The following is a 24,793-nucleotide window of genomic DNA, read 5'->3' as shown; positions in this document are numbered from 1 at the left end:
ATCCACTTCACTGGCAAAAGGGCTGGGTACCGGTAGCGTGGTCACATGCGCGAGTTAGATAGTAACAATAGTTGGAGGATTATTTTAAGTTTTAAAGCAACTATAAATGTAATTCAATGTTTTGGCGAATTGCTTTGCATTCTAAAGAAACTTTTGATTTGTTTTCAGCCGAAAGATATATACGACTTCTTCTTTTTTAATCTGACGACGATTTTCGAATGTCCGGCGGGATTTCTTTTCTTTTTCCGTTAGATAGATGGGTTAGCTAATAAATCGGAGTTTGCTTCGCTTGCTAAGAGCCGAGTAATGGTAGCGTGGTCGCTTGCTGAGTTTAGTGACAAACAATACAGTTGCGGAATTATTTCGCATTTGAAAGATACTATTTGATGTCTTTTTTGGTTACTTATTGAAACATTTCAAATTGCAGATAAAAAAACTCTTCATTCGCCAAAGGACAGGGTTACAGTAAAGTGGTTGCTTGGTGCATTAAGCGATGAACTGAACAATTGGACGATTATTTTGAGTTTCAAAGCTACTGTAAATCTTTTGATATGTTTTGGCGAATAGTTTAGAATTCCAAAGAGACTTGAAAATTTTTTTTTTTTTTCAAAATGATCCTTTCACATCAGGGGGGGAGGAGGGGGGGGGGCGTGGATATTTTTATTCAACGGACTTCCCTTAAATTCTTGGCATAGGCATCGCCGTACGGGTACTGCTAGTATATATATATTTAATGATTTTTGTTCCCAACAATCGATAAAATCAAAAGAATATGTTTGGATGCTTGTTGGAGTAGTATATGAGAATGGTGGACCCCTTTGATCCTGGAACCCCCCTTTGAGAAATTCCTGTGTGCGCCACTGCACGGGACCGGCACCCCTAAGTACATTATAGAAGTAATATGAGATAAATGTAGGAGAGACGGGGGCTTGCTGTATGTGAGGAAATGCGAGATAATTTTCCTGTTCTTGATTTGAAAGCTCTTAGTTACATAATCAAGTCATGATAAAAAAATCATATATATTTACATAATTATATATTAAAAGTTAAGCAATCTGCACATACTTGCATTCCAATTATTGCATAAATAAAAAACAGCATGGCAATAAGCAAACAGACATATGGAAGAGCCTGTAATAAACCAAACTGTTTGTTAGTATCAAGGTTATGCAAAACTAATTGAGACAACATAAATACTGCATCTTGAAAAACATGTGATGGATGTATCATCACTAACAAATGCGCTAAAAATGAATACTCATTCAATGGCAAAATAATTGCATGCATACAAAAGAAAAAATGACAAACAAAAGAAATTTTTTTGAAGATAATTGTCATATTTCAATCATTATTTTTTTTGTTCAGTCCTTAAGAAAACAATTTGGAACTGAAAAGGTGAACTTTGAATAAAATTAGCATGAAAGATAAAATATAAAGGAAAACACACACACACACACACACACACACAATTTATTATTTATTATTTTGACTTTTTGTCTTATTTAATTAGCTGTTAGTTACAAAATATTTGGAATGGGGTATGCATTAAACTAAAGATAATTCCAAAAATTGTTTACTAAACATAAGTTCCATAACAAATATAAGTAAACCACATCAACCTCAATAGTAAAATTACACCTTTGAAACTTGTTTACATTAGGCTGCTCAATTGAATCAATAAATAATGCACATTAACATTTTTGAAGAAAGAGAGAGAAATAATATCCTCAATCAAAGAGAATCTCATTCATATATTCTATTTTTTTACAAGTAGCTGTTTATTTTTTGTATGCTCTGTAAAACTTTATAACAATCCTCTTCATCAAAAAGTATAAACAAGAAAAAATCGATAAATCCCATTTTAAATGCGAAAAATCATAACATTTTTTGAAAGTGATATAAACTTCTATAAAATATTATTCATTCACTGAACAGGGACAATGTGGAAATAGTTTACTATAAATTAACTGTAGAAATATGTGTAGTAGAAATCATCTGAAACACAAGGGTAAGTGATTAAGTAAGCCATCACAGATAGTAAAAAAAAAAAATTATCATGAGAATAACTTTGGAACAATTTTTTTCCACATAATCTCCTACAACGTTGATGTGCTTATTCCATTGCTTTATCAGAGCACCAATTCCAGTTGCATAAAATTCTTTGGGTTCTGTCTTATACAGAGTAAGACCTTATGTTAGACATTGTTGTCATCTATTCAAGATAACTCCAGTACTACAACATCCACCTTACAGCCCAGACTTAGCCTATCTTTCTGTTTGGTCAACTGAAATATTATGATGAAGGCAACAATTTGCAGATAATGACAATGTTCAATATGAGTACTTTGGATGAGAAAACCTAAAGAATTTTATGCAGATTGAATTGGGGGCTCTGATAAAATGATGGAATAGGTGCATCAATGTTGCAGGACATTATGGCTGTGGGGAAAAATAAAAACTGTTTCCAAGAGATTATCATTTTAAATTATATTTTATTAATATTTGTAACTTACTTAATGACTTTTCTTCATATTATTTTCTCTTATTTAAGAGCTAAGGTGGCTAATAATTCTGAATTTCGATAAAAACATTAAATACATGACATTTATGATGCCATTAGGTTGAAACATATAATAATAACGTTCTATTGTCATACAAATCTAGGCAAGTGAGGCGTTAATAAGACTCTTACAGGCCCCATTTCATTAACTTTACATTTTGATAAACTTTTTCAGTAACAACACATACTTTTTGAATAGTAATATATGAAATTGGAAAATTTTCAAAATCAGAAACCTGACTTCAATGCTCCTGCAAAAGTAACTCTGATACTACTAAAACAGTTTTAAAATCTTTGGTACATACTAAAACTGGTACAACAAAAACGAGTCATTATTCAATTACTGCCAACTGTATCTCACTCAACGTCATGCAGGACTATTTAAGGCAATGGTGCACAGCAAGTATTGCATGGAAATTAATAGCAAACATGTAGGTCTCTATACAGAATGAATCAATGATTATATACTAGCACTTCAGTACTTAAGGGTAACTTTGGACCATGCCCTGTGAACTTTGCTTTAATTCAAACCTATTAGTATGTTTGACTCTGAAAAAAACTTGAAGATCCAATGCCATATTTTCCCAGCAAGGTTATGAAATAAGTTTTCTACTCTATATTTTACACAAAAAAAAAAAAAAAGCTAGTAATATTGTACACAGCTGGTTGCACCATTCAATAATGTTGAAGTTACTGTTTGGAAGGTATTTTTGAAACTGTTGAAAACACTCTTGCAATGTTCCATGCAATACTATAAATGGTAAAAATCTTGTGATGCGATCAAGTAAAAAAGAAGAGTTTTTTAACATTTAGAAATTTCATTTTGCTGTATTAAAGTTGAACTACTTTTATTGAAAAAAGTAATTTTGTTTCCCATTTCTGTTGTAGCTTAAAGGTACCCTGAATAATTGGATAGTATTGAACTTTGATGCATTTAGGGAGAATTGACATTGGAAGTAAACAAAGGTTGCTGTTTGGTGCCAACATTTGCCACTGTCATGAATTACGGATTAGATTGGCAATTCCTCTCAGGAACATTTTGCTTATCTGATTGGCACTGATTTCGCCTTTCCATCGCTAATCAGACAACAGTACCGCCAAATGTTATGTTGCTTTGTTTATGTCCACTACCAGTTTTTGCTGAATTCATTATAGGTGTTCAAATAATAATTCACTTTAGGATCAAATAATAATGATGGATTTAATAATCATTATGTCTTAATTTTGGATAGCTACACAAAAATTTAGGAGTGTTTCTTCCGTTTTTTCAAACAAATACCACACAAATTAAAAAATATGAGTGCAGTAGTTTAAAGTAGAGAAACTGGAGCTCAAAGTTACCCATAAAACTTTTTATTGAACTATTAACAAACACAAGATTTATCTATAATGTGCATGACTGTTACTACAGTCATGCTCCAACACTCCTTCCTCCAGGAAATACAAATACAAAAGTGACGACCAGCAACAGGCTCTGGGCCCAGCTAGACTGGTCTTAGTCAATTTACAATCCCCAGTGAAGATCAATAGCCCTCTTAAAACTATCTACTCCCTTGCTCATTACCACTTCTTCCGGTAAACTGTTCCAAGGTTCCACTACCCTGCTAAAATAATAATTTTTACTAACATTCATGTTAGCCTGAGATTTAAATAGCTTAAAACAATGACCCCTTGTCCTGTTTTCAGTGCTAAACTTCAGCCCCGTAACATCTTTCATTTTAATAAATTTGAACAACTGAATCATGTCCCATCGGTCTCTTCTTTGCTCAAGACTGTACATTTTTAGCCTTCTAAGCCCTGGAATCATAGTCTAAGTGAGAAAGTCCATTTATTAGCCTTGTAGCTCGCCTTTGAACCCTTTCCAGTACAATAATGTCTTTCTTAAGATAAGGAGTTGGTTCCTTGTTTTTAATTTAGTGCTTATCTCGCCATTATGTGATTTTATCCTTTTCTTATTTTTCAAGGTTTATTATCAAGATATTATTTTATCTATTTTTTCTAAATTTATACTTTGTTTAAATGTTGTTAATGTTTACATATTTTTTACGACTTTATAGTTCAAACTAAAAGAAGTTTTATACCTTTTACTTTAAAATACGCTTACTTTTATCATTTCCTAACTTTACATTTGAATGAAAAATAAAGTCTTGAAATAAAGAATCGTTTGGCACAGTATAGCCCTCAAGGGCTCTTGTGCCATTAAAATCAAATAAATAAAAAACAAATAAAGTCACATGGCTACAGTATAACCTATCTACAACAATATTGTTAGGATCTAAAAAAATATTGCTATGGACAGGTTATCCCTATAGACAGTTTGACTATTAAATGCTGACATCTTGCTGGGACCAAGTAAAATATCGTTATAGACAGGTTTATTGTTATACACAGTATTGTTACAGATAGGTTTCAGTGTATAATGAATGGCAAAACAGCACCAGTTCACTAGTTGTGTATTGCATAGTTTTGTAGAAAAATGTAAATAAAATTAATAAATAAAAGCCATACATACCTTAAACGATTGTATAAAAGTCCAAAGCAAAATTCTTATGGTATAACCTTGTCTCAAAAGCTTGATTAGACGAGCAGCTCGAAACAATCTCAAAAATCCAACATTGAAAAAGTTGATCTGTGTTGAGAGAAGTGTCTGTATAGAAACATTAAAAAACACAAAAATTAATGAATCCCAAACCATATTCTCTTTAGTTGAAACATGGCAGTGCATCATGGAACAATATCTAAAAGCAGAAATAGAAGCAATATCAAAAATAGATAGATACATACTCTAAAAGTCTGAGTGCATAATCATGCAGCTACATGAGCTAAATGTTTCAAAAACTCTAGTTATCTACAATGCAAGATTTAAAATTCATGCTCAATACATTATAACCCATCTAAGTTTTAAAATTAAATTAAAATTCACTCAGTGACATTTACACTTAGTAGTTATTATAAGTAATTAATGCTCCAATTTATCACTTTTTTTCATTTGATGAATTAAGAATTAAAACTTCAATATTTTTTCATAAATATATTTTCTTCCAATTGATTAATTAGTATAACACATAAATCTAAGACATTAATGGCATCAAAAAAGTTTCAAATTATCTTTAACTTCAAATTCCCCAGGAGTATTTAATGGAGGTGTCAAAAGGTAAGGAAATTACTATCTTTGAATCAAAAGTAATAGCATCATAGAAAAAAGAGAACTTTGATATGGGAGGGGTGGGGGGGGGGGGGAGGGAGTAATTTCTTATCTACAACAAAACTTCATTAAGTAAACTATTTCGGGAAGAAAAATAACTTTAAAATATAAAATTGAACATTTTAACCAAAAGTAAGAATTAGTAAACAGAAACAAGCAGTTCAAAACATAGCTCAAAAAAATGCTTATTTTCTGCAACTATTCTAAACAAAATGCAGAACTACTATTTGCATCTAATTATTGTATAAACTATACATGAGTAACTTTCCAAAGTAGCACAAAAATATTTTTTTTCTACTTATGAAACACTACTTTGTATTAATAATAAAAATGCACCTGAAAACTTTGAAAAAAAATCATAAGCATTGCAAAAAGTTAAAAAGAGTGTATTTACATTCCGCTTAAAAAGTCAAAACAGTATTGTAAGATTTCTTTATGATTACATTAAATGGAAACATAAAAATGTCTTTTATGACATGAAATTGAGAATGTTTTATCATTGCAAATAATAAGATTCAAATGATGTCATAAGAGATATTGTACAGTATATTGAAGAGAAATAACATCTTAATGGTGAATTTATTTGTCTTGATTTCAAACGAAATAAAAAAGACAAAACTACTTTTTAACTGAAATGAAATGCATGAGAATGATTTCGTCTATAATATATGTTAATTACTTAGTGTATTTTCTGTATTGTACTTTTAAATATTGAAGTTATGTTTATCTGTATTAACATTGTTTTGCTCTAATTTGCAGTATTCAAGCTTATTGTTTCTGAAGTACAAAATGAGGCAAAAGTGCAGTGTTTTAAGCAATGAGTTATTATTGACATTATGCATATATATGTATATAAAATCTTTATAGCAAAGTTTTGAAGCAAACTTTAATCATTGCAGCGATCATGCCCTGCTAACTAGCTTGAAAGAAATATGCTAAGCAGCAAAGGCATAATAAAGCAGAAATGCTAGACATAAGTGACTTTTCAGCATGAAAACTGCCATGTTCTTACCTTTAAATTTAGTCACGGTTTAGATGATTTGGGTTTCATTCCTCAGACAATAACATTTTAACACAATAAAAAATAATAATAGGGGAAATACGATCTTGTTCTTTTCCTGAATCCAAGGTTTCTGCCCAAAATAATTAATGTATTTTTCTGAGATGCAGAAAGAAAATAATTCAGGCAAATCAAAATGCCTTAACTGTATTCATCAGTGATTTGAAAGTGAAATTTACAGAGTAAAGTCAATGACTAAGTAGAAACTCTTTAAAGCCCTTTTTCTATTCATTTAACAGTTAGGAACTATTATTAATGAAGATAGGATGTGTCACACATCAACAAGTGCAAACAAATGATGTATCTGATATCAAAGATGACATACTAACATCATTTAACCACAATGAAAGCTTTGCAAGCGCAACATAGCTAAAGAATAAAACATCAAGTAACATATTCAGATCGTAAAAGATATGTATGCATCATTGCTACACATACACAAGTACAGATTAGCCACTGATAGTAACAGTAGAACAACATTGAAAAGCCTTGCTAGCACAATGAATAAAGTCAAAATTAAATACATAAGCGGCAAAAAATGTGTTTTAAATAGTCATAATATAGTATAGGAAGAGAGAGTGGTAGAGCAATCTGCAAGGAAGAACAATAACAAAAGGAATAAATGATTAATGTCCTGAATAAAAGTGAAAGGTTATTGCAAATTAAGACATAAAACAACATTCATTTTTTTATTTATAATTCAGTGTTCCGCAAATGAATGTAATATACCCCATTTTTCATTCTGTCACAGTTTAAAGTTTTCCAGTCATTAGGATGTCATGAATACAATTAAAATATTGTGTTAAAGCCTATTAAAACATAGGATGTACTTTTTAACTAATCTAACTTCATACATATTAACTGATAACTTGTTTCAGGGAACTTTGCTCATCAGTTTTTTGTATGACGAGTCAAGAGGAGGATCATCATTTTAACCCAAGAGAGATCGCGCACCCAACAATAACGAAAGAGATTGTGCAGGATGACCGAGTCCAATCAGTTTTATCTAAAATTTTCTATAAATCATCATTTTCTATCTTTTTATAATCCATAATTTTAAGTTTGCACGCCATTATTCAGAGCACAAACAATACAAATAAATGCAAAGAGAGAGAGAGAGAGAGCTAGAGAACGCGTAACTACGCTGCTTGGAATAAGAAATTCCCCTTCCCCCCTTAGGAGGATACTGAAAGGGTAATTGATTACAGATAAATATTTACCCAGCGACAGGTGATAGGATAAGAGCACGGTGGCTGTGTGCCCGGTGCAATATCTCTCGGGTTTACAAGGGACTATGCCCAAATGGTTTTCAGATACCTGTTTAACATATGTTTAAAGCTACACATTTGTCTATGTATTTTTTTTTTTGAGTAAAATATGTATTTAATCTAAACCTTTTGCTTCCCTTCTCAGGATAGATAGAAATACCAAATCTGCCCCAGAGTATTACCACCAGAAAATTTTGAAAGCTTCTGAAACTATTGCGTCAACAAAAATGGTACTTCCCCCCCTCCCAACAGTTACTATAGGTAGTCCATGTGTGCATAGTATTTAATAGAAAGAAAGCAATTTTAATTTTTATGATGTTCATTAATAAAAAAAACTTGTTGGTAAAATAAGGAGATTCACATACATATTTTGCAGCCAACTTCTTAAACTAATCCCTTTAGCATAAGACATCATTAACATCAGTTTCTTGATACATTTAGTTCTCAATGCTTTTTATGCATTAATTCTTTTTTTTTTCATTAGGGTTAATTTTCGAATGTTTAATTACTATTAAATTAATTTCAAATTATATTTCTTTCCCTAAAGTTCACCAGAGTGCACATCTCATGAATGCAGTGTAAACAGAAACCAACACAGAGTGATTGTCTAGGATTTTATGGCAGAAAACTAAAACAGATAACATATTGTTCTTACCACAGACAGTTAAAGTTTGTAAGTCATCAGTTACTTAAAATCAAGCATATTGAAATATTCATTTTTAGTTAAAAATTGATCCTACAACAAGAATAACATTTTTTATAATTTATCGCAGTGGTAGATGACAATACATTAATGATCAATATTCAGCTTAGGTACAATTAAAAGTTTCATTGTTTACAACTATGCAAGTTTCACATCGCTTGCATAATGCACTGTGAGCTTTAAAAAATTGCAGGTATTTGGTCAGGGGATTTTTGACAGTCGATTGTATATAAATTTAATTTTATAAATCAGATGAAAACAGCATACTTAATATTGACATATCTTTTGAAATCAGGACACTAAAATAATTTAGCTAGGATGAAGCATATGCTGCAAGTGATCATAAATGTCAATTCAAAAAGCTAAGTGGCCAAAATTCATGGAAACAGAAGTTTAACATATTTATCATACATGGAAATCATCCTCTTATAATAAAAATTTCCACTGGAGCACTCTGAAGAGATTTCTGGTGTTAATGACAGTTCATCGGTCTGGTTATCAGTCAATAAGTAGCTGAAGATTATAACCCTAAGGCGTTACCAATGGGATTAGTAATCTGAAAATTTTCTATGGATGAAGAAGAATAAAATTCGAGGATTAATTTGGATTAGGGAACACAGAATCAGGTTAGGCCACTATAAATGTATGAAAACTGAAAAATATTATTTCATGTTCAAATTTTTTGAAACATTTTTCTATCCTAGATTAGTTGTAAAGTTAATAGATAAATAAATAATAAATAAATAAAAAGCAAATATGCACAACTAATGTCTTGAATTTCAATTTGGAATCCTAATGTTTCTTTTTCTGCATAAATAAAACTTAAAATTAAAACTTAGTAGAAAAACTCAGTAGTTAAGAAAACTTTCAGTAAAATCTGCAAAGATTTTTTAATGTAAGTGAACTCACTCGTAATAATAAAAAACTGATTAAACTTTTGCATATTCTTATAAAGAAGCAGAAGTTTAACATTTAAAATAAAGTATACAAGAACGAAAGACTTATTTTAACTAAGACTGTATGAAGTTATATTACAGAGCAACTTATCTTCTCTGCATCATATACATAATAGATATATAAAAATAATTAAATTTTCTATTTTAATCACTGAATCCATGTGGTTTAAAGCATTACTTACTCAAAAATGTTTTAATAGAAAGACTAAGAAAAAATACATTAATGAAAGCATTTAAGAAGTGAATTTATTCCTTTCATAAGCTGCAAAGATAGAACATCATACAACTTGATGCTTATACAATAAAAAACTTTTGAGCAAAGAAAAAAAATCATTGTTTGTCAGTTTCAAATCTAAAAATATTTAAAACACAAAGCATCTTCAACCTGCATGAAAAAGGCGATGCCCAGCAAGAAAAATTTCACAACCCTGGTAAATTTATATTAATGCAATCAAAATAATTGAAGTAAAATTAACAGTATTAGTCCATTATAACTAAATTCAAAAAGTTATAATGTTATTAATGTACATTAAAAAATATTTACACAACAATATATATATATATATATATATATATATATATATATATATATATATATATATATATATATATATATATATATATATATATATAAAACATTACTTACCCCTAATTCCATTACCATGACATCTATAACACTTCCAACTACAGTGATAAAATCAAATGTGTTCCATGGGTCTCTAAAAAAATTCTTTTAAGACAAAAGCATAAAATTAATAATAAAAGAATGATATCAGTAAAATGAAAAAAGGTCAATAAAATATAACTGTCAACTTGATTCAAAAAATTTAAAAAAGTGTTCTCATTAACCTTCTATGTAGGTTATGACAAATTTTAAGAGTTAAACAAAAAAAAAAGGGGGGGGGGGCAGTTATTTATCTAAAGAGCAGAAATTGTTAAGTTATTATTTCATTGTTGCCACTATTTTTTTTAATAATATGTGTAACACAACTTATATGAGCGCAAAAGAACTGTGTTTTCATACATAGAAGGTTAATAGAAAACATACAACATTGTATACTAAAATACAAATAGGAGAGCTTGAACGGAATAACTTTGCAAATGCATAAGATAAAATTATTTCAATGGTAAAATTAGGGGGGAAATCTAAAACATGTTTTTGAATGTACTGATCCAGAAAATAAAATTTCAAATATAAACTACAGTACTATTTTTTTGGGTTTATATTTTAAGAAAGAAAATTACCAAAATGCATTTCCAAAACGAATAATATTTAACTAAAATATGAGATAAAATTTCTTCAGAAATAAATTATTAGTATACTATTTTCATGAAAATTGAAAGTATACAGGCAGGGGAGCTCTGATGAGGATGAGAAATAAACCTTATACATCAAGTTTTGTCTGAGGATTCGGCAAACTTGGACACAGTACTACAATTCTACTATTTACTTATTAGTTTTTTTTAATGAATGATGCCTAATGTTCTTTTCATTAGATGCAGGTATGTATACCTACCCATATTTTATCATTTAGTAAAATTGCAAGTTTCATTCAATGAGAATTCAAGAATTTAAGTTCGGGGCACCCCAGCATAAAAGTAAGGAACTCCGGTGTGTTAATTTTCAAAACAACCTTCAACAAAGTATTTTATAAAGGACAGTATTTGATTCCTTTTTAAAGTTAAAATCTTAGCAAAAACATATCAAAAACATTTTTATAACAGAAAAATAACAGGATATAAGAAATTTTTGGATTTTTTAATTTTGAAATTTGGGGGACAAAATGCTAGCAATTGTATAACTTATGAAATTACAAATTAAATTATATTTTAATATACAGTATTACTCATACTAATAACAATTAATGTTCTTTATTAATTCTCATAATATTAATGAAATTTTGAAAAACATTTGCAAAAAATATTACCAGTGTTTCTAATTTGTTCTTTCTTATAAACTATAATTGGCATAATTCTGCTGCATGTGGTTAAACATATGAAAATTTGTAAAACATAATTCTGAATCACAAATTGCCAAAGTATAGTTCATTTTTATAGAGAAAGAAGAACATTTAAATTACTAAATTTTCATCGGAAGAATTCATTTTGTCTAAATTTGAAAGGAAAAATATACATTGGGACAACTTTATTGCTGCACAGCTTTTTTTTTTCTTCTTTCAAAATAAGTAAAAATAAAACTTAATCCTGATGCTGTATTTGATTACTACTCTAAATACTATGAACTAAACTACTCTGCTAAACATATGATTATTTTATATCCAATATACAATAAAGACAATCTCAGACTAATGACCACAATTGAAAATCTTATTTTTACTTGTTTTCTCATTTATTGCAGCATTTTCACTCCTGATGCAAGTAGTATTTAATTTTTACAATGATAATCCATACTTAAAACAGGATTTAGTTTTCCATTTCTAATAAAATATATTTTTTTAAATTTATTTATTAAATTTTGAAGTCACTTATAGTCTGGATTGCATTTGTTGTCTAGCATGCCTTATATGATTTAGCCAGCTTGTCAACTTTGGGAAATGGGAATCAATAAAACTTATATGTGAATGCTACTAATTTGAGAATTTATTAAGGATTTCAAAAATATTACAGAACGCTAAAAGAGTTAAATGATTTTTATTTGTTTCTCACATATCAATTTAAGAAAAATAAGTATATATATATATATATATATATAAAACAAAAAACAAAAACTAAAACATCCCAAATTTACTTTTTTAAAACACATTTTACTTTAAAAAAATTTCTTAAATTTAAGTTAAACACTGATGAAAATTAATAAAATTTCAGGAGTGGCATTGGTTTGAATTAACTTGGATACTAAAGGATTGAAGTTTTCGAGTGTGTGGAAATTTTTTACAACAAAACGTGAAATAAATGAAAGGTTAAAAACCATGGATAAACAAAATTAGCCATGTTCTAAGAGCAGAATCATACAGTACACAAAAATGAGAATTTCATAGAAACAGATGTAATTGGATTTTAAATTCAGGAAAAATAAGAGGTGAAGCATAAAATAAATTTGAAATGTGTAACTTTTAAGCCTAATCTGTACAAGTTGGCACGTATGGTTAAGTTACTTTTACTTTGGTGATTTGATATTTGAGCACTCTTCTTTTCCTATGATACTTTCTCACTGAAGTCTAGTCTCATTACTGAAGAAACTAAAGATATACTGAATTTTCGCTTAGCATTCAGTATGCTGCTTATTCGGCAGGCAAACTGATTATATTTGGTTCAACCAAATACTTTAATGTTTGACAATGGAATAGTAAACAAATTTAAATATTTGACAATTGGCAAACAAATATGTATCTTTTTATTCAATGAATGAAAGTTAAATCATAATACCATGGCACAAAATTAATTCAAAATATTACTTAATAATCTTATTGCATTCAAAGTAATTTTAATATGAGAAAAACACTCAGATGTTAAATTTAAAGTTTGTTGCTTTTCAACTTAAATCTTATGACACATTACATAACCTACTAATTCATTTAAATATAAAGCAGTAACCAGACCCCCCCCCCCCCCGCCTAATAATATTAAATGTTCATGAATATGCAAATAAACTCCTTTCTTTTAAAAATAAAATAATCAGCTAAAAAAATCACTATTTCACAAAAGGGAAAATGAAGGTCTTGAATATTAAATTTTGCAGTATTTTAATTCCTAAGTTGTACACTTAAAGTTTGTTGCTTTTCAACTTAAATCTTATGACACATTACATAACCTACTCATTCATTTAAATATAAAGCAGTAACCAGAACCCCCCCCCCCCCTCCCGCCTAATAGTATTAAACATTCATGAATATGCAAATAAACTCCTTTCATTTAAAAATAAAATGAGCAGCTAAAAAAATCACTATTTCACAAAAAGGAAAAGGAAGGTCTTGAATATTAAATTTTGCAGTATTTTAATTCCTAAGTTGTACACTAAAAGCAGTATAAAATATTGTTTAAAAACAAACAAGGGTTTTGCAATACATTTTAATAAAATTTTAAGCAACTTGGGTTTGCATTTCTATGTAATGTAAATGCTTCTTTTTTATAACATAACGTCATACCATAATTATCAGTTATCAAACTTAATATCGGGAAAGAAATTAACTATAAATTTATGAAGAAGTGCAGATAAACAGAAATGAAATTAGTTAATTAGAATACTATTTTGTTTTTGAAATGATTTATTTTCATTCATTTTAGATAAAAAATTATACTTAATGCAGATAAATTTAGGCGTTAAATGGAAATGCAGTCACATTTACAAAATACACAAAATAGGTAAACATTTTCTGTTTTAAATTGGCATAAAATAAAAATGAATACTAGGGTTCAAAAATTTTAATCAAATATTAGGTCTTAGGCAGGGGTCAAAGTGGTGAGTTCAACAATTTTAGGACACAATTTTGACGAAATTTTAGTACAGTTTTAGAACAACAAAATATCAAGTTTTGATAACTTAAATGTAATTTATAAGCTTGATTTTTGTATAAAATGATCAATGCTGCAATTTTGATTAAAATTGAAAGAATTTGTTAAATTATTAGTAATAATTATCAATATCTCACTCAAACTTACACCCATCAATTATTTCATACATACAGTCAAATCTTGTTATCACAATACAGGGCTTTGTATAAAATGAGGCAGTGAGAAACAAATGGATGTAAGTGATAAAGTTGAAAATTTAAAGATAGCCAGTACAAATAGTGAGTGAACTTCTCCTTTGTTTTGGGGAAATATATAGTACCAGTAACCCTGGTAGGTACTGCTGCACAGCATGATTTAGAAAAACTTTTCAATGAAAGCCTACTCAGAGACGGAACTCTAAACGGGTTTTACTCAAAACTTGAAAATGTCCACTTACATCCCTTTGCTTCTCACAGTCTCAAATGTCATCTTAGTGGAGTGGTGTCTCAACTGAAAATACTTTAAAACACACAATCAAAGAGCAAGATATAATGTAATAAGCAGATTCAAAAATATGAAATTCCAGTCCATGATGTAGGTGGGAGATGGCACCATAAAGATAATGGCTTTAGCTCTTGAACAGGAGAGTTTGTTTTGGACTTCGTCGTGCGAAGGAGGTTCGAACTGCTTTTACGTTTGAATTTCTATCCATATAAATACTTTCATTTACCATTTAAAAGAAAGATCTTAAACCATTAATTAAGAGGACAGAATTTAGTTTCATACTTAATCATCCTTCTCTTTCTTTCTCCCCCCCCCCCCCCACACATTTATTATCACACCAATTATAAGAAGTCCTTAAATACAAATGAGCATTTAATAAATATGTCTACAAGAAGATATTATATTTCAGATGATTGATCAGGTCATATTCTCTCTACTTTTATAATTGCACTTGAAGCAAAAGTAGCACATGAAAAAGAAAATTAAATGTATTCAATACCAGCGGTATGCATACGGCTTTGCTCGTAGTAGAAAATTAAAAGTTCATTTAGTTTTCCTGTATATTTGCAGTTAAAGTCTCTCTCTACTATACATTAAGAAATTTTTTCCCCCCCAAGATCTCTTCATATTTTTGGGAGATTTGAAAACTTAGCAATGTGACTACCAGTTGATTAGTTGCTATTATGACAACAACTGTAGTTTTAGCCTACTTTCCCAGTAAAAGTCAGAAAAAGAAGAAAAAAGCATGAAAGAAGGTTTAATGCATCTTAAAAATATCACGAAAAACAAAAAAAAAGTCAAAAATAAATAAAATAATTAAATAAATATCGAAAACATTAAAATTTGGAAAGTAGGGTATTGAGATGGGGGAAAATGTCTGTCGGTCTGTCTGTCTGTCAACCCCCCCCCCTCCAATAACTTTTGAATGAATAGTCCAATTTGAACAGACTATTTTTTGTTCGAAAGATCTTGGCGAGGACACCTCATTCCCATATTTCACTTTTTGATTTGAACTATTTTTTGTTCAATTTTGAACAGTTCAAAAAAACTTAACATTAGCACCTACGGGGAAATTCAAGGCGATTCTGAACTGTGAGGCGAATTTGCTTCAAACAAACTTTGTAGGAAAAAGTTTTTGGTGAAAAACTTGTATATAAACTATCTATTTGATTCGAACAATTTTCTGTTCAATTTTGAACAGTTCAAATCCCTTAACATTAGCGCCTACGGGGAAACTGAAAGTCAATGTAGATTCTGTACTTGAAAGAGGATTTACTTCAAACAAATTTTTTTGGAAATAGCTCTTGACGCCAAACTCCAGACTTCGATTCCAACAATTTAGGGGCACCTGAATCCGACAATTAATCAGAGTTCGACTCCCCGACTTCAACTCTGACTTCGTAGCTTTGGCAAAAATTTACACACGGAGGACAGATGAGTGACTCCGATTCTTGGATATTCGACTCCGACTCCTTTATCTCAAAATGAGATTGACTCCGACTCCGCAGCTATGGTTTTAACTCTGAAATAATTATTGTTGATAGGACTTGTTTTTATTTTCACGCTAAAGTTTTAATTTAGGTGTTCAGTTTTCGGTGAATAAACTCGAAGTCATTTATGTTTCGACATAAAGATATGCGCAGATGATTTTTTTTTTGTTTTTTGACAATGAAAATTATTTCTTTAAGTTGACATTTTATTGTTTTTATTTATTTTGGTAAGTGCATTAATTAACTTAAAAAAATATTTTTGGCAACAGGGGAAAAATAAACAATTTTTTTTTTTTTTTTTGATATGTATTTATTTTAATGAGCTTATGAATTTTAATTATTATTTTTTCGTTTTGAAAGCTGTTAAAGATTTTTTTAATGAAAAAATGTATTAGCTGCTTTGTTTAAAAGGTGCTGCTATTTTATTTGTTCGTTTTCATTTTTTTAAATTTTTTTATTATTTATTTTTTTTTTATGCATCTAATTTTTTTAGATGAGGGAGGAATATTTTATTCCAAGAAACCAGCTTAAAATATTTAAAAAATATGTTTGAAAAAATTTGTGATTTTAGCTATTTTTGAGAACATTGATCAGTACTAGAAAATAATATGGGAATACAGGAAAGTAGGCTCGTTTAGTTCTAGACAGAACTTCTTGTTTTAGATAAAAAAAATGTCAAAAAAGTCAAAAACATGGTTGCACATGCTGAAGTACGTAGTAAGCTAGTCACTGAATTTGGCGCATCATTTTTTGCTATGTAATGCAAAATAAGACATTTTTCTGTAATTAAACACTATAGAAAGAACATTGCAATAGCGATACTTTAATATTCACTGAACATAATTTCATAAAACTAAGAAAATAAAAGCAGATGACTTCTTCTTAACAGTTAAAGTATTTCAATTTAAATCCTTTTGAATTAAAGAAAAGGATTTGGATCCTTAAAATATGTACGTTTTTAAAAATGCTTAAAAAAAGTAATGAAACAATCAAAGGGAGTAAAAAATATTACTATGGTAACATACAAATTTAATTTCTGTTTCAAAAACAAATTCCATTTATCTTTAATTTTTGATTTTCTTCTTGAGCTTAAGCATTAGGAATCGTTTGCCTTTCTTCAAGTAAATCTTCGAAGTTTGGTTTTCTTAAAACGATTCCTACAGCTCTTCCAGTTGTTGTATAAACTTTGAACAAACTTTATCTTATGCAAAAAATTCCAAGCTTTCAAATGACATAAAACTTAAAATGTGCATAAAATATTTCCCTCTGCTATTATTAAATTTATGTGATAAATGAGCTTAAAATTGGAAGAAAAAAGAACAAAATCGAATTTTTAAAAAATCGCTTCTAGGTACACACCCCTCATGCTGCAAACTAATTTTGTGCCAAATTTCATGAAAATCAGCCATACCAACTAGGTGCCATGTTTGTCAGAGATCCAGACATCCTGAGAAATTTTCAACTTTATTGTAAGTAAAGATATAAAGGTCTTGAGAAGTCACTCTGTTATGTCAATATGGGTCTTTAACTAAAGGGGACAAAGGATTTGCAATTTGCAAAAGAAATAATGGAATTTTTTTTCCTGATGCATGTGAATGTTAGTTAGCTCTAGATGAGCATGATGAAGGGTGAGTTCCACAAAAAGAAAAAAAAAGTCACAAAAGATCTCATGATGTACATGAGAATTATGAATGTAAGTAGGGCTTATTTAGCTGCAACTTCTAAACTTCAAGATCTCTATTTATGCAAATAAAACCAATTATATCCTATCTAAAATGTAACTCAAGAAAAGTTATTAATATAGAGATGTTTTGAAATAACAAGGAGAAAATATGAAGAAATGCATTATTTTGAATATACAAGGGAAATATAAATGAATATATATAGAAATTTAAAAGGTAACACAAAAATAACATGATATTGTGAACATTAATAGCTAGACGGGTGGAAAAAAATCTTAAACAGAAAAGAATATTTTTAATAGTTCATAATGACATTAATTGATTCAAAACAACCCTTCTGTTGAACAAGAAATCTTTATCATTTTGACTAAAAAGAATATTTTCAAAAGTGATTTAAATTTGTTTAGCAGTGCAGCAATAAAATTATCTGAGTTGAGCATCAATGTTAAATGCAATGGGGATCCAAACGAAAAATGGCTTCTTCGGTAAATTTAAAAGTTCAGATTCTGCATTGAAATTTAAAAAAAAATATTTTGCATTGACTGCACCTAAGATTTAGCTGAAGAAGCAGACAGTTACAAAAAAGAATGACAGTTGCCACAAGTTAAATTTTATTAAAAGAAGTTTCAAACTTATTTAAAAAAAATTAAAAGTTTACACAATAAATTCAAAAAAGTAAAGTGGCAACTCTGATTATCTCATCTTTAAAAAAATGGTGAGTGTTAAAAATTACAGGAAATCTTCAAACCTTGCATCCAAAAGCCACAAGCTTCAGTATACATTCTAGCAGGAACATAGATGTGAAAACCTCGTTCAAGTAGCTTAAAATGTCTAGGTACAAAATGCTTGCGTTGTGGTACTACAGGCGCAGGAAGGGTGTGGGAAGAAAGAGAAAAATAATAAAATAGGGCAGCAGGAATAACAAAATTTGACAAAGTATCACATAGGTAGGGGTCAAGGTATTAACTGCAAACACATAAAACCAAGCAACTATGTGATTTTTGCAACCAAATCACCAACTGGAATGTATATAATTAGTATATACTTCAAACAATTATATAAAATTAAAAACAAAAACAAAATTTTCTAAATCAGATGATAGTTTTTCATATTTTAATACATTGAATTTTATAACTTTATATTTTAAAATTCATGTTTTCTACATATCAAGATTCCAAAAATGCAATATATTATCAAAGTAAGTAAACTCATGCATTACATTCTCACAAACTGAGATAACAGCTAAATTATTTCATGCCCTACACTTTTCTCCGTTACGTGAAGACAAAAGTGCTTGTTAATGCCAGTGCTTGCTCGGCTTTAGTGTGAGCAGAGATGCAGAGCATGCAACCAAATGCAACCAGGCAAGGACCAAACAGAAAACTACAGGAGGCATGTAAGCAAGATTTAATGCAAAATGGAACATTGTTTTCACTTAAAATTTTTCACAGGGCAAATTTTGAGTATGCATATTACAAAAACATTTAATGAAGAATGTCAGTACGAATTTTTTGCACTTTCCAGCAATTTGAAATCAATGAAGAGATTATTAATGTAGAAGAAAATTAAGCAGGTTTTTGGCTTCCACAAATGTGCTGCGCAGCGAAAAAAAAATCCTTCAAAATGCTGCTGACATCATTCTTACTGATACTTGCCTAAAATGATCCCCAGAAGCCAAATATGACCACAGTTTTCCCCATCATTTTCACGTTGTAAAAAAAAGAAAAAGAAAAATTAATTTGAATTTTGACAGCTTGAATTCAAATTATGTTTTTCGCAATCACAAATGTGTGTATATAGGCGTGTGTTTGTGTGTGGGGGAATGTGTTTGTGTGTAGGGGTATGTGTATGTGTGTGTAGGCATGTGTGTTTGTCTGTGTGCTGGCATAAGTGATAGTTGTGTATATGAATGTGTGTATGTGTGTATGGGGGGGGGGGTATGTGTATGTGGACATATGTGTTTGTGTCAGTGTGTAGGCATGAATGTGTGGGTAGTTGTGTGTATGTGTGTGTGCGTGCGTGTGTGTAGCTGCGTATGTATGCGCGTGTGTGTAGGACATGGATGCAACCTAGAGACGGCTTTCGCTATAGGAGCAGCATCGTGAGGAGCCGGTCGACGGTGACAGGGTGCAGAGGGTGGCGGTGGGAAAATAAAAAGATAGGACATCCAAACAGTCAAATGAGAACAATAAGCAATCGTGATTGCTCAAAAAAAAATTGAAAGCACTGCTTATCAATTATAGCATTAACGTAAATTTGTATTTCCGGGGATGCACGCCCTCCCATCCCCCAGTGTTTTTCACTATATTAAGAAGTGATAAACAATGGGGCAGTGCATATCTCCAGAAATAAAAATTCATACATTAATGCTGCATCATAGCATATCTAAGTTAATTTTTAATCTTAATTACATCTGTGAATTAAGTTGAATAATATGGGTAGGCTCTTTACTGAAGATCTGGAATGCACTGCAACATGCGGTGTTTCCAATTTTTTAAAATTCTTTTTTTACAACTTGAAATTTTTTTCGTACATGGGGCTCACAGGAGTGAGTCGGACACTGTGATTTTATGGCAAAAAATAAGCGGAAAAAATGTAAAACAATCCAATAAAAAAAGATCAGTTTTGAAGATTTTTTGAATATTTCAGGTGGGAATACCCCCATGAGTCTCCTAACTTGCTTTAAACATTCATGCTTTTGAACTTTGCACCACTCTAGCCCTTCAGAAGAATGCTAATGGTTAGTATAATGCTAACTCCTCCCCCTCCAATAAAAGCAATGGCTATCAAACGGTCGAAACCTGAAAAAAGTGAAGTATGGGGGGGGGGGGGCACCATTTCAAAAAAGTGGGACTTGATGGGGGGAAAACGGAGGTCATATTTGGATTTAGGGGGGCATTTTTCATAAGATTTAGTAAGAATGGTATCGAAAGCATGTTGAAGACTTATTTTTTGCACAGTAGTGTTATTAATTAAGGAAGTGTTTGGATGCATTCAGAAAAAAATTGTTACCGATAAAAAATGTATTCTCTATCAACATGTTTTTTTTTTTACAAGAGAGACAGTATAAAATTGAAAGAACATTTGAAGTCTTTTTTAAGGGTTTGGAAACAATATTACTAATTATGTCCAGTTTTATGCACTTACATTAGTTCAACCATTTGAAAAATACTGCAAACGTCTTAAATTTGTATGCAATATAAAATTTAAAGAGATTATGAAAATACTTAATAAGATGGAAAAAGGAATGAAACTTACATGCAAAAGTAGAGATATTTCAGATCTATATATATTGTAAGACTTACCATACGGATTGCTAAAAGTCTGAAGATCAAAATACAATTTTTAAAGAAAATAAAATTATAAATAATGTTCCAAGAACCCTTAAAAAAGATATTAGTATTTTTTACTAATGCTGTTGGAATTCTTACAGAAAAGTTGATAGGTATGTATTTGATTCCTCTGTATTAATGGTGTTTAAAATTTATTAAAACACGAGAGGATTACATTTTGGCACAAATGACTTAATCGAAAGTCTTTGTAGTATTATTTAAAAAGGTTTGCTGGAAAGGTTAAAAAATTTTTTAAATCATAGTGCATTACAAGCTAGTGAGTCAAGGTACAAGATAGAGCAATCACTGAAATTAATGATGCATAGATAGAGATTACACAGTTCTATATGCATTTGTAAATGCTGCTAAACAAGATGCCAGCAGCACATAAATAACTGTATCATTCATTTTCCAATATGCATATCACATGCAGCAAAATTGCGCTTTGATTACCTTCAAGTTGAGGATAGGGATTATGTGGAAGAGTAAAATACCACTGAAGATTATTATTAGTGGAATTTTTCTCAAGTTTACTTCTAGAACAGGAAACATAAGTAGAAGGAAAACTACTAAATATTTTAACTAACAAAGGGCCCATATTTTATGAACTAAATGGTCAAGTACGCTATAAACTACTTTATCCCTTTGAAATAACAGCTGTCAAAAGGCAAAAATATTCCTGGGATTCTTAAATTATGAAAGCATTTGAAATGCATGAACAAAGCCTTTTCCCATTTTAGACAAAAATCCAAACATTCTCTTCTCTGTTATGAATAGCAAAACAATAATAAATAAATTTAAAAAATAAAATAAAAACATATAGAAAGTACAAAATAATTTTGCAATTGCAACAACAACAAATGTAAATATCTATGTTTTCTGCAAAAAAAAAAAAAAATAAAAATAAAAAAATAAATAAATAAATAAATAAATAAATAAATAAAAAATAAAAAAAAATAAATAAATAAAAAAATAAATAAAAATAAAAAATATATATATAAATAAATAAATAAAAAATTAAACATTTCATACATTGTTGTCACTGAGCAAAAACTTATCATGTAACCACCCAGGCTTAGTAAAAAAGATTTAATTGTTAAATTACGGTGGGGCAAGGTACTTTAATAGTTAAAAAGCATATTACGATTTTTTAAATAACATATGCATTTAAATTAATATTTTTGTTTAAAAAAGTTAAGAAAATTAAAATAAGAATTTTAATGAACTGAAAATGTTATTTTCATTTGCTAAACTGTATCCTCATGATAAAAAATGTGGCTATTAGTTCAAAGGGTTAAAGAGTAAATCTAAGTATCCCCGCCTCTTACCCTGGCTCCATATGCCACGATCTTGAGCAAACATTCAAGGGAGAATAGTGAAGTGAAGGTCATATTCATATACTTCAAGGTATTCGTAAAGACACTGCTTTGACCGTCATGCTACAGTGAGTCACAAACAAAGATAAAAACATTTAAAGGGACAGAACTATTAATGCACAAACACCATTTTATCCACAGAGGGATTTCCTTCAAGTGAGCAGAGAAAACAAAAAGCATAAAATAAATCAAAGATAAATAGACTGCAAGAAAAATGTAAACTTTAAAATGATCTATACTATTATGAACAAAAACCAGTTGTAAATAAATTTATACAGTCAAAAGAAAAAGTAGAAACAAAAAATAAATAATACTTGTTGAAGAAATAACAATCCCCTTAGAAATCTGCAAGATATAAAGTTGGATTATGAGAGTTTCAGTAGATCCCTACATTTGAATTTATTTATCCAAACTGGCTTGCTATTTTGATGTTTCATCATGAGCAAAACGTATTTAGTTCCTCTGCAAAAGTTTTTAATAATGATTTTAACTCTGCAAATATTGAAGAAATATTATGCGATTTGAATATTTACATCTGTTCTTCAAAGCATAAAACTTTGCTTCATTTTAATTGACCTTAAAACTGCTTGATGAGATTAACTGGGACTCACTTAAAATAGCAATTTGGTCATTTTTTAATATACTAACACTTTTTTTATTAAAAATCAAACTACATTAACATATTTTTGAACTCAAAAATAATAATTATTAAAGAAATATATATTGCAGATGAAGAAGGTAAAGCATATGCAATTAAAGCTGCGTAGTTGAGAACAAGTGGACAACAGAAATTTCCATGCATTAATACTTATAAATTTCCTGGAATTTCAAATTCAACCTCCATATTTCTTAAGCTTACAACTTGTTCAGTGCCTTGGCTAGAAACAATGTATATTAAGCTTGGAATGACAATTTAAGTCAAAACGGTCATTTACTAGTCCAAAATTTTGAGTTGCTCTTTTAGACATGTTCCAGTTTTAGCAGGCCCTGACATCATGACAATTACAAATTTGTTCCATATGCTTGTGCTAGGAGATTTTTAACCAAATACGCAACAAGCACTTAGAAGCGGGTCGGGTCAAGGTTCTGTAGGTAACGCACCACCTGACCGGTAAGGCAAATCCCACACAGTAGGGATGGGCTGCTGAAGCCTGGTTAGGAAAAGGCGGGAATTGTGGCAAAGGGTCCAAGCAATTTCGTATTCAAATTTTCACTTAGTTGTTCAAGATTTTGCCCCAAAACTAATAAACTGTCCAAAAGTATTTATTATTATTATTGTTGTTAAAAAAATAAAGATAACTATAAAGAACTTTGTTATACTAACTGTAATAAGCAAAAGACTGATGAAGATGAAAATGTGCTAGATAGCTCACAAGTGCTTATTCACATTATATATGCGTTTCTTCTTTAGTATTTTTAGCTCAATTAAGCCTTTATGCTTTAATATTAACTAAACAGTCAAAATATTTTTAAAAATATATTAAATAATAATAATGAGATTGATATGATTTGGCTGGTGTTGATGAGCAATAAGGGCAAAAAACTACGTTTAGGGAACATTTATAGGCCACCCAACTTAAGCGAGGGTCAAGATGAACAGATGTTTAGTTTTATTAGTGACATTTCAAGCAAGGGGTCAGTCATCATAATGGGAGATTTTAATTTTCCAGGAATTGATTGGAATAATTTTTGCCATAGTAATAGCAGAGAAGAGGAAATTTTGAAAGTAATTGGTGATTGCTTCTTAGATCAAATTGTGACTCAGGGTACTCAACAAGACAGGATTTTGGATCTAGTTTTCTGCAACATGGAAGGTTCTGTTCTAGGGTTATTTGTAGGGGAACACATTGGAGATAGTGACCACAACAGTATTAGGTTTGGGATTAAATTTGATGTGCACATAGTAGAGAATTTCAAATTCGTGCCCAATTTCAGAAATACTGATTTTGTGGCACTCAGGCAGAGTTTGAAAGCAGTTTTTTTTCCCGGATTGGATAATAGCGATGTGAATCTTCAGTGAGCAGAGTTTAAGGAAAATCTAGCAAAAACGGTTACGGACCATGTTCCCTTTAGGAGAAAGAGTGTCAACACTAAAAACTTGGCCGATGTGGTTCTCCAGGGAAACTAAAGACACTCTAAATTACAAGCAAGCCGCTTTTCATAGGTTTAAAGAAACTGGTCACAGTGCAGATAGGCTCCAATATT

At 30.0% G+C, this 24,793-nt stretch overlaps 1 protein-coding gene across 1 annotated transcript in view; it reads right to left on the bottom strand.

Moving 5' to 3' along the window:
• The window catches only part of LOC129221997 (voltage-dependent calcium channel type A subunit alpha-1-like), a 368,073-nt gene that overhangs the window by 64,177 nt on the left and 279,103 nt on the right, over window positions 1-24,793 (bottom strand). The window contains 5 exon segments of the mRNA XM_054856408.1: window positions 1,066-1,131; window positions 5,073-5,207; window positions 10,399-10,482; window positions 18,629-18,739; window positions 22,541-22,651. Coding sequence (XP_054712383.1) covers window positions 1,066-1,131; window positions 5,073-5,207; window positions 10,399-10,482; window positions 18,629-18,739; window positions 22,541-22,651 — 507 coding nt within the window.

Source organism: Uloborus diversus, chromosome 5, assembly GCF_026930045.1.
Source record: "Uloborus diversus isolate 005 chromosome 5, Udiv.v.3.1, whole genome shotgun sequence".
Classification (NCBI taxonomy): Eukaryota; Metazoa; Arthropoda; class Arachnida; order Araneae; family Uloboridae; genus Uloborus; species Uloborus diversus.
This window is presented reverse-complemented; position numbering and strand designations above follow the sequence as displayed.